The sequence below is a fragment of the Passer montanus genome, unplaced genomic scaffold (assembly GCF_014805655.1).
Source record: "Passer montanus isolate IOZ18808 unplaced genomic scaffold, ASM1480565v1 scaffold117, whole genome shotgun sequence".
In the NCBI taxonomy this organism is placed as follows: domain Eukaryota; kingdom Metazoa; phylum Chordata; class Aves; order Passeriformes; family Passeridae; genus Passer; species Passer montanus.
Window position 1 is genome coordinate 597,115 of NW_024358389.1, and position 10,978 is coordinate 608,092.

The 10,978-nt window shown below is 59.7% G+C and overlaps 1 protein-coding gene across 1 annotated transcript in view; it reads left to right on the plus strand.

The window, feature by feature from the left end:
* The first annotated feature begins 13 nt into the window (after positions 1-13).
* KCNH4 (potassium voltage-gated channel subfamily H member 4) overlaps positions 14-10,978 on the plus strand; it is an 11,842-nt gene continuing 877 nt past the window's right edge. The window contains exons 1-15 of the mRNA XM_039697198.1: positions 14-143; positions 2,883-3,116; positions 3,212-3,343; positions 3,468-3,610; positions 4,481-4,724; positions 5,410-5,567; positions 5,911-6,118; positions 6,228-6,422; positions 8,054-8,253; positions 8,377-8,626; positions 8,717-8,931; positions 9,790-9,828; positions 9,915-10,246; positions 10,406-10,491; positions 10,576-10,975. Of these exons, the coding sequence (XP_039553132.1) occupies positions 68-143; positions 2,883-3,116; positions 3,212-3,343; positions 3,468-3,610; positions 4,481-4,724; positions 5,410-5,567; positions 5,911-6,118; positions 6,228-6,422; positions 8,054-8,253; positions 8,377-8,626; positions 8,717-8,931; positions 9,790-9,828; positions 9,915-10,246; positions 10,406-10,491; positions 10,576-10,975 (2,912 nt within the window). The 5' untranslated portion in view covers positions 14-67. The remainder of the gene's footprint in view (positions 144-2,882; positions 3,117-3,211; positions 3,344-3,467; positions 3,611-4,480; positions 4,725-5,409; positions 5,568-5,910; positions 6,119-6,227; positions 6,423-8,053; positions 8,254-8,376; positions 8,627-8,716; positions 8,932-9,789; positions 9,829-9,914; positions 10,247-10,405; positions 10,492-10,575; positions 10,976-10,978) is intronic.

The window sequence follows — 10,978 nt, forward strand, 5'->3', positions numbered from 1 at the left end:
GGGCCGGGGGCGGCGGAGGCAGCCCCGCCGCCGCAGCCCCGCGGCGCCCGGCCGGGCGGGCGGGACGATGCCGGTGATGAAGGGGCTGCTGGCGCCGCAGAACACCTTCCTGGACACCATCGCCACCCGCTTCGATGGCACACGTAGGGCTGGGACGGGACCGGGGAGGGGCCGGGGGGGGAAACCGGGTGGGGGAAGCGGCGGCCCGGTAGGAGACGGCGAACGGGACACGGCTCGGGCTGCCCCGCAGAGCCGGCAACTCGGCCGGGGCGGCCACCCAGGAGATGTACCGGGCCCGTCCCGTCCCGGGGCTCGGTGCTCGGGCACTCCCCGTGCCCGTGTCCCAGGCCGGCCCCGCGGTGCTCTCCCCGCTGCCGGTGCCGCTCGGTGCGGCCGGAGCCGCGCTCAGCACCAGGGACAGATCCCGGTGTCTGCGGGAAGGGCGCGGGGCCCCGGAGGGGCGAGGGCGGTTCGGGGAGGGCACAGTCAGTGTTCACACGCCCGGGCTGACCTGGGATCCCCAGCGGTGTCCCCGGGCGCCGAGCTGCTCTCCGTGCCCATGTGCCGGCATGGGTTGAATTCGGGACGGGTGGTACCCGGGTGCCACATGGCAGCTCTGGCACTGCTGGCACCATGAAGCCACCCGGGGACGGGCCACATTCACGACTGGCCTCAGCTTCCCCTCAAAACACCTGGAGCAGGTGTGTCCCGGGCCAGCTGCCTGCACGGCTGAGCATCTCCTCCCTTGCTGGGAGAGACTGGCATGGAGATGGCACCGGGAGCCTGCAGCCACCCTGCAGGGCACTATCGAGGCACTTGGAGCACTTTGCTGTGATATTGAGGTGCCTCCGAGCCTGGAGTGACACGGGGCAGCCCTGGAGGCACAGGGAAGCTGAAATCTGGGATGTCACCCTTGGAGCTGCAATGTGTGAAGAATCTCTGTTCTCTGACTCTGAGCTGGGCCTGGGGGTGACAGGGCAGAGCCACATGTGCCTCATGATGGTGATCCCACTGTCCCTCCAGAGGGGCAGAGCTCCTGGATCAGGCTCTTCAAGGGAAGAGTCCCCAGGGAAGCTGCCTGCAACACCAGGAGCAACACTTGGGAATTGCCCAGGAGAGCCTGGCTTTGCCTCCAGTGCCCTGGCATGCCCCTGTCCCAGGCTGCCCAAGCACCTCCAGCGGGCACTTTTAAGCAGTGCGGGGCTTTGCGGGTTTGATGTGCCTCTTATCGGCTTTATCTGCCATGGAGAGGGGTTTAGGGCAGTGATACTCCGTGGGGAGTTAACCCTGCCTCTCCCAGAGCAGAGGCTGCTCTGTGCCCAGGGCACCCAACCAGGCACCCTGGCCACCATGGCTGGGGTCTGCCAGCCTGCCAGGGCCACATCCTCCAGCTCAGCGAGCCACTCCCAAATGCAAACCCTTGTTTTCTGTTCTAATAACACATCCTGGATATCACCATAATCCCGGCTTCCCAGAGCCAAAATCTGGCCTTAGTCACAGCTTCAGGCTATTTTTGCTTCTCCGAGCTAATCCTGGGCTGAGCTGTGCTGTGGTGGCCCCACGGCACCTCCAGCAGCCAGGGCTGCCTGTGGTTGCCTCCCTGCCCTCCCGCAGCCTCTTGCAGTGTTTGCCTGGCACCACTCTACCCGTGGGGTGCTGGCATCACCCTGGGCTCCTTTCTTCTGCGAGAGGGGGCAGAGCACATCCACCTGATCCTGGCTGTGTGCTGCAAGGGTTGTGTGCTGGGCACCCACCAGCAGAGACTGTTTTGGGGCTGGGAACACCCTGGTCTGCCCACGCTGGGTTCCACCACAATCTGTGCCAGCTGCACCCCCACTTCCTTGGCACCCTGCTAACATGAGCCCCTCTATCCTGCCGTGGGGCAGGGCTGGGGGCAGAACAGCTCTTCTGTCACTGGGCAGGGCACAGGGCTGGCAAGGACTTTGCTGTGGCTGGCTGTAAAAGTGATTTTTTAATGTGTGTGGGTATGATGTTTGATTTTATTTTGCTCAGAAGGTTGATTTATTATGTTATATATTATATTAAAATATTACATTAAAACTATCCTAAAAGAACAGAGAGAGAAGAAGATTAGAAGGTTACAAAGATCAAGAATAGAAGAATGTATAACAAAATCCTGTGACTGCTCACAGCCTTGGTGCAGGTGGCTGTGATTGGTCACTAATTGAAAACAATTCACATGGACTAATGGAAGATGCACCTGTTGCATTCTACAGCAGCAGAGAGTTATTGTTTACATTTCTTTCCTGAGGCTCTCAGCTCCTCAGGACGGCAAAAATCCTAGCAGAGGATTTTTCATAAAATATCATGGCTACAGCTGGTGCCACCTCCCACCGCCAGGGCTGGGTGATGTGGTGCTGAGAGGCACCTCTCAGCTCTGTGCTGCTGAGAGGCCGAGGATGCTGCAGCTCATCCCTGGCCCCTGGCAGCCGGGTGCTGGCCCCCGATGGTTTTTCTCCCACCCTCTCAGCTGGTTTCTCAGCACCCCACACCTCTGGGGATCTCAGCACCACAGCTGGGCACCCCTGGGCTGGGCACGCCCAGCCGGGAGCTGCTGCTCCCACTAAGCTCCCTGAGCCCTGGCAGAGTGGCAGATGGTGAGGGGGAGGCGTGAGCTGCCTCGCGTGGGTGATGGGGGCTGGAGACGGATCCGGGCTCCTTCCCCTCCCTCTGCCTGGGGCTGGGGTCCTGCCTGGGCTGGGAGCAGCAGGACAGCGGATGATCAAGCTCTGGGAGCAGCTCGGGGCAGGCAGCAGCCACATGGAGATGTGGCTTCACTTGCCAGAGGGAAACATGGGGAGCCAGGAGGGCTGGGCTGCTGTTGGTCCCAAGGCCGCGGGGGCAGCTCTGTCTCCTTTCAGACAGCAACTTCATCCTGGCAAACGCTCAGGGTCGCTGTGGCTTCCCCATCGTCTACTGCTCCGACGGATTCTGCGACCTGACGGGCTTCGGCCGCAGCGAGGTGATGCAGAAGAACTGCAGCTGCCGCTTCCTCTGCGGGGCTGACACCAGCGAGCCCGTCCTGCAGAGCATCGAGAGGGCGCTGGACAGCAGGCAGGAGTACCAGACTGAGGTCTGCTTCTACAAGAAGGGTGGTGAGTGGCACAAGGGGCGGGGTGCTGGCCACGGCTCCAGCTGGGGTTTGGCCCTGGGAGCTGCCCTGCCTTCACCAACCCTCTCCTGCACCCAGGAGCTGCCTTCTGGTGCCTGCTGGACATCATGCCCATCAAGAACGAGAAGGGGGAGGTGGTGCTCTTCCTCTTCTCCTTCAAGGACATCACAGAGAGCCGAGGCAGGAGCCACCCTGGTGACAAGAAGGAGGGTGAGCTTGGGATGGGATTCAGGGAGCGGTGTGTGCAGTGGGCACCTGGCAAAGGGGCTCCCTGCTCCCTGGTACACCCATGGCACAGCACTCCCACTGACCCAGCCTGCCCTGTCCGCTGCAGAGAAGCAGAGGAGTGAGAAGCAGAGGAGCAAGAAGCCCGGGAGCTCTCACCTGAGGGCTGCACGGAGGCAGGGCCGGACCATGCTGCACCAGCTCAGCAGCCAGTTTGTCCGGAGGGACCGTGGAGAGATGAAAATCAACCGTGTAAGGACCTGGGGGACCCCAGTTTTGCCCAGTGCCGCCCATGCTGGGGCTGTGGTGAGCTGGCAGGGCAGCAGCTCTCCTGAGAGCAGCCCCCAGCAGAGCCCAGCCTCGCTGGGATGCTGTTCCCATGCGCGTCTCTCCCTGGCTTGCCAAGTACAGAAATGCCCCCCAGCTCTGGCAGCCACGCTGCACCCAGGCTGCACTTGTGTTTGGTTGGCAGCAGGAGAACCCAGTGGGTGCCCAGAGCTTGCTGTTGAGGCAGCAGACTGGCAGCTCTGGCAGGGCTGTGCCTCTCCTCGTGCACTCGCTGTCAGGAAACCCCAGTGCTGGCTCTGAGCATGGCCACGCTGGCTCTGGGGAGTGCTGTAACCAGGGTGCCAGAGCTGTGCAGCTGCCAGATGGGGCACAGTCCTGTGCCAGCCCCTTTGCACAGCTGCTGTGCCCAGTTCAGGGCACTCCCTGCAGTTGTAGGGCCAGAAGGAGGGTCTGAGAGCTGCTGGGTCCCAGAGCTGATGAGCGGGCAAAGGATATCAGTGCACCAGGCTTGAATTTTGGGGATTTGGGTGAGATAGCCCTGGCTCTGCTGCAGCATGTGAATTGGCACCTGAGATGGTTGCAGGCAGCAGTTGGCATTGCCAGGGGATTACTGTTAATAGCAATGACATTGCATTAATTGATGTGCTGTAATCAGGGGTTCTGTGCTCATCCCTGAGGGTGACCACAGTGCAGGAAAAGGGCATCATCACCCTGGCATCAGAGGGTGCCAGCTGGCTGGCAGGACTCAGGAGGAGGGGAGGCTGTGGTGGCCTTCACCCCTCGAGTGGGGTGTCCCCTGCACCACCCCTGTCCCACCCCACGCTTGCCCTGCAGAACGTGTTTGAGAACAAGCCGTCCATCCCCGAGTACAAGGTGGCCTCGGTACAGAAGTCCCGCTTCATCCTGCTGCACTACAGCATCTTCAAGGCTCTCTGGGACTGGCTGATCCTGCTGGCCACCTTCTACGTGGCTATCACCGTCCCCTACAACGTCTGCTTCACGGGCACAGAGGACAGCCTGTCAGCTGCCCGCAGCACCATCGTCAGCGACATCGCCGTGGAGATGCTCTTCATCCTGGGTAGGTCTGGGGCTCGCTGTGGCTGTGTTCGAGGGTCCCAGGATGAGGGAAGAGAATCTTGACTCCATGTTTCAGAAGGCTGATTTATTACGTTATGAATATTATATTATACTGTATTATATTATATCATATCATACTATATTATATTATATCATATTATACTATACTATACTATTATATTATATTTATCATATCACATCATATAATATTATAATTATATACTAAAATTATACTAAAAAGAATAGAGAGAAAGGATCCATCAAAAGGCTGGAAAGGAAGACAAAGGAATGGAATAATAACAAAAGCTCGTAACTCTCAGAGAGCCCGAGCCAGCTGGCTGTGATTGACCATTAATTAGAAACAAGAACATGGACCAATCAAAGATGCGCCTGTTGCATTCCACAATGCAGATAATTAGTGTTTTTCTTTTCCTCTGAGGCTTCTCAGCTTCTCAGAAGAAAAATCCTGGGTGAAGGGATTTTCATAAAAATATCACGGCGACAGCTCAGCACTGGTCCAGGATCCGGGACATGGTGGGGCAGGGATCGGGGTGATGGAGGGGGGAGTTGGGATTGCTGTGCCCCTGGGCACACCAGAAGTGACACCAGTGTTGGCTGTGGGTGCTGGCTCAGCTCTGCCAGCCCCAGAAGGGGTGCTGAGGGCTGCTCCTGCTCTCCTGGGCTAGACATCATCCTGAACTTCCGCACAACGTACGTGAGCCAGTCGGGCCAGGTCGTGTACGACCCTCGCTCCATCTGCATCCATTACGTGGCCACCTGGTTCTTCGTGGACCTGATTGCTGCTCTGCCCTTCGATCTGCTCTACATCTTCAACGTGACCGTGGTGAGTGCTGCTGGCACAAACACAGCCCTCCACAGCAACGCTGCTGCCCGCCTCCCTGCCCCTCTCCAACACCCACATCTCCTGGGGGTGCTGGCAGGGAACCCCGACAACCCACTGGTGCCCTGCCAAGCCACAACCCTGTCTGCCTGCTGGGTGCTGGGCACGGGGCTGCAAGGCTGATTTGGGATGAGCTGCCTCTGCCTTGCCCTGTAACCCATCACCCTCCTGGCAGCGTGGGGGTCACAACGGCTTCCTGCACCGGGGGCAGTGTCGGGGTCCCTTCTTGTCCCTGCCTGCAACCGCAGGGACCTGAACCAGGCTCACCCTCCTGCCTGCCCCCCAGACCTCGCTGGTTCACCTGCTGAAGACGGTGCGGCTGCTGCGGCTGCTGCGGCTGCTGCAGAAGCTGGACCGCTACTCGCAGTACAGCGCCATGGTGCTCACGCTGCTCATGTCCATGTTTGCCCTGCTGGCCCACTGGATGGCCTGCATCTGGTACGTCATCGGCCGCAAGGAGCTGGAGAGCAACGACCCCCGCACCTGGGACATCGGTGAGCGCGGGCTGGGGGCGCTTTGGAGCTCTGGTGTCCCCCCCGTGCTCTGGGGGTGCTGCCCTCTCAGCTGCCTCCTGCACTGCTAACCCCGGGCTGTGCTTGGCAGGCTGGCTGCACGAGCTGGGCAAGAGGCTGGAGGCTCCCTACATCAACAATTCGGTGGGGGGCCCCTCCATCCGCAGCGCCTACATCGCCTCCCTCTACTTCACCCTCAGCAGCCTGACCAGCGTGGGCTTCGGCAACGTCTGCGCCAACACGGACACCGAGAAGATCTTCTCCATCTGCACCATGCTCATTGGGGGTGAGGGGGCAGCGGGGCTGGGCAGGGCGCTCGCCTCGGGCTGCCGGAGCCTGGCGTGGCTGGCGTGGTGCTGGGGAGGTGATTTGTTCAAAAATGTGGATATCGGTCTAGTATTGATGTCCAACCGTGATGGACAAAAACTCTCTAACGGTTTAAAGTTAGAAAGTGTGTGTTTATTGTGATGCTGTGTGGGATAGCTCCCAAATGCACACCGCAGTTTACAGGTGATTACAGAGCCCTTTTATCCATACAAGTGTTGAATACCCAAAATACAAATCGTTGTGATACTGTGTGGGATAGCTCCCAAATGCACACCGCAGTTTACCGGTGATTACAGAGCCCTTTTATCCATACAAGTGTTGAATCCCCAAAATACAAATCCATATTCATAATTTTGGTACGTCCCATTCCCCGCTTCTTATGGTAACTAGTTCAAAAGCTATTAAGCATGTGTAGTTTGTTCCTTGAAATGGGTCGGGGGTCCCTTTCATGGGTCGGGGTCCCAAAATGAGGAAGTAAATGAAGTCTTCCTCATTCTCACCTTTCTACCTTTTCAATGCAAATATGATAAATGAACTCTTGGTAGAATTCTCATTCCCTGTCTTCAATTGCTTTCAGAACAGAGGAGGCTCACAATTGTCTTGTGTTCCTAAAAGCTATTTATCAGTTTCTATATTCTTCACTATAAACCCAGCTAACCAAACATTGTGTTGACAAGCAATCGATTATTAATTAGTTAACTACTAACTCTTAACTTCATCAAGGCCTACCCATTTATTTTAATTAACTCCAATAAAGCTTATCCCTAACTAAAATCTTAGCTCCTCTAAAATCTCTAAATTCCTCAAAGTTTATGTCTCAGAGGTGATGGGATTGTTACAAATGGATAAATAGATGATTGGCTCTTGCAATTAAAGGACAACTATTGTGTAACTATTAAGAAAAACTTTAGTGATGTATAGTTGTGTGTTGCAGTTTAGATGTCCTCTGTTCTCCACATAGTTCCTTTTCCTCCCCCTGTATTGTGACCATCAGACAGCTGGGGTTGTCTAGGACAAGCAAAAAATCTCTAAATTCCTCAAAGTTTATGTCTCAGAGGTGCTGGGATTGTTACAGATGGATAATGAGATGATTGGCTCTTGCAATTAAAGGACAACTATTGTGTGGATATTAAGAAAAGCTTTAGTGATGTATAGTTGTGTATACATATATATATACACACATATACATATACACATACACATATGTATGTGTGTATACATATATATGTATATAGTTGTGTGTGTGTATATATATATACACACACACACACATATATATATATATATAGTTGTAGTTTAGATGTCCTCTGTTCTCCCCATAGTTCCTTTTCCTCCCCCTGTTTTGTGACCATCAGACAGCTCGCATTGTCTAGGACAAGCAGAAAAGAATGAGTGCACGTGTCCCTTACCTGGGCAGTAACTTTTATGTAGTCCTTCGTTGCATTTTTATTGAGGTTTAATAAACCCTCTTAAATTTCCCAAGTGAGCAGTTGTTTCTCCCAGGACTGTGAGGCCCCTGGGCCGGGTTTGGGGAGCAGCCCCGTCCCTTGTCCCCGCTGTCCCCGCGGGCTGACGCTGCCCTCTCCCCAGCGCTGATGCACGCCGTCGTGTTCGGCAATGTCACGGCCATCATCCAGCGCATGTACTCCCGCCGCTCGCTCTACCACACCCGCATGAAGGACCTCAAGGACTTCATCCGCGTGCACCACCTGCCCCAGCAGCTCAAGCAGAGGATGCTGGAGTACTTCCAGACCACCTGGTCGGTGAACAACGGCATCGACGCGAACGAGGTAGGAGGTGTTGGTGGGGCTGGGCCAGCCCCGACCTGCCCCTGCGGGACACCAGCAGCGAGATTCCCCGCAGGAAAGCTGCTCCCTGCTCCCTGCCCCGAGCTGTGGCTCCTCTGTCCCCAGCTGCTGCACGACTTCCCCGACGAGCTGCGCGCGGACGTGGCCATGCACCTGAACAAGGACATCCTGCAGCTGCCCGTCTTCGAGACGGCCAGCCGGGGCTGCCTGCGCTCCCTCTCGCTCCACATCAAGACCTCGTTCTGCGCCCCGGGGGAGTACCTGCTGCGCCAGGGTGACGCCTTGCAGGCCAACTACTTCGTGTGCTCCGGCTCCCTCGAGGTGCTGAAGGACAACGTGGTCCTGGCCATCCTGGGTGAGGGCAGGTGGCGTGGGCTGTGCCCCAGCCCTTCCTGCTGCCCGGCAGGGTGAGGGGCTCGTGTCACTAAGCCCACCCCTCCTGCAGGCAAAGGGGATTTGATTGGAGCCGACCTGTGCAGAACGGACCAGGTGATCAAGACCAACGCGGACGTGAAGGCTCTGACCTACTGCGACCTGCAGCACATCGGCCTGCGGGGGCTCTGGGAGGTGCTGCAGCTCTATCCCGAGTACGCCAGCAAGTTCACAGCTGACATCCACCAGGACCTGACCTTCAACCTGCGGGAGGGCAGCGAGATGGAGGTGGGTGCGTGTCCTGCTGCTCAGGCCCCTTCCTGTGCTCACGGCCCTGGGGCTGTGCAGGGCCACGGAAGGGGAGTCTGTGCTCCAAGGCTGGGGCAGGGGCTGCAGCTCTGCCACCCTGGCACGCAGGTAGGTCCTGGCCTGGCTCTGTGCAGCCCGGGGAATTGGCAGAGAGAGCCTTTGCAGTGCAGGAGGATGAGGTGGATGGAAGGCCTGGAAATGGGGTTGGAGAGAGCTGGGGGGGTACTGCAGGACAGACAGCCAGGGCAAAGCTCTCTGGAGTGCAGCACGCAGCTGGGTTTAGTCATGCTGATGGCTCCAGCATCTGGGGGAGATGTTCTGCTGCAGAAATGGCTCTGCTGCACTTCACCTCCCCCAGCCCTGCTGAGAGAGGCTTGGATCTCCTCTGGGGCACCTCCCTGGTACCCAGTTTCCCCCCGAGCCTGATGGAGGTGGTGTGGGAGGTCCCAAACAGCCCTACCAAGACCCATAACACAGGAGGGGCGTACACAAGCCAAGAGAGGAGAATGCCAGGAGCGTGCACCAGGCTCTGCACCTGCATCACCCTCCCACGCCGCCTGCATGCTCCAGACACAGCCGGTGCTCTGATGGCTGAGCCGGGGCAGGGGTTTGGGGGACAGCCCGGGCTCTGCCTCAGGACACTCAGGCCGAGCCTGGGCAGCTCACCACCGACACGGCAGCAGCAAAGGAGAGCGTGTGAGGGGTGGTGGAGGCTGGAATTGGGGCTGATGCGTGGGGCTGGGGCAGGCTTGGCTGCCCAGGGGGGCACTGCGAGGCTGGGGGGCTGTGTGGGTGCTCCCGCTGCTGCTGAGCCCGTCCCGTCTGCTCTCCCCGCAGGGGCTCTGCCGCTACTCCCGGTCCCCGAGGCTGCCACAGGTTCGTCCCTTGCCGCGGCCACGGGGGAGGACGGGGCAGGACGGGGCCGTGCCCGCGGCCAGCCCTGACCTCCTGCCCGCCCGCAGCCTCGTCCGGAGAGCGGCGCGGCCCCGGAGAAACCCCTTCCCTCCATTGTGGAGGATGAGGAGGAGCCCGACGAGGTTTTCCAGCAGTCCCCCGCCGGCAGCTCCCGCCGCAAGGTGCTGCTGCCTGCGCTGGGCAGCTCCGTGCGCCGCGGCTCCCTGAGCAGCCTCCTGGGCGATGAGCCGTGCCAGGGCTCGGCCCTGCGGCACCACCGCCCCTCGCCGTGCCGCAGGGACAGCCGGCCCCAGGAGAGGGATGCTGGCGTGGGCAGGAGGCCGGGCAAGCTGCTCATCCCGTCGCTGCGCTCGAACGGCCCGCCCGACCTCAGCCCCAGGTAGGTGCGCGGGTGGGCGATCCGTGCCAGGCTGGCTGCCAGGGCGGTGCGCAGTGCTGGCACGGGACAAGCCTGACCCCCAGGGTGGGCGATCCGTGCCGGGCTGCCAGGGTGGTGCTCAGTGCCGGCACGGGACAAGCCTGACCCCTCCTGCTCCAGGGTGGTGGATGGCATCGAGGACAACGGAGGGGCTTCGGAGGCTCAGAGCTTCTGCTTCAGCGCGGCGAGGGACTCCCCGAGCGCAGGTAGTGCCAGCAGCCCCCGGGCAGGGCACAGCGCCCGCCGCGGGGCTTGGCACGGCGTCCCAGCGCTGCCTGCCTCCTCCCCAGCAGGAACCGACCCCGGCGGCCCGGCCCTGGCGGTGGAGGCAGAGCAGATAAAGCAGAACATCGGCAGGCTCAACCAGGAGGTGCGCTGGGCAGCAGAGGTCCCCCAAACCCCCGGGGACACCGGCGGGCGCTCACGGCTCTCTGTCCCCCTCCAGATCAACCACCTCAACCGGGAGGTGTCCCACCTCAGCCGGGAGCTGCAGGGCATGATGGAGCTGCTCAAGGCTCACCTGGGCGCCCCGCACCCCCCGGCCTGTCCCTGCCGCCCGCCCGCCCCGGTGCCCGCCTCGCCCCCGGTGCCCCCGGTGCCCCCCAGCTCCCTCAGCTCGCCCAGCGCCAGCCCCCGGCCCAAGCGCTGCCCGGTCCGCAGCCGCTCTGCGCCCTGGCCGGGCTCCGAGGGGCC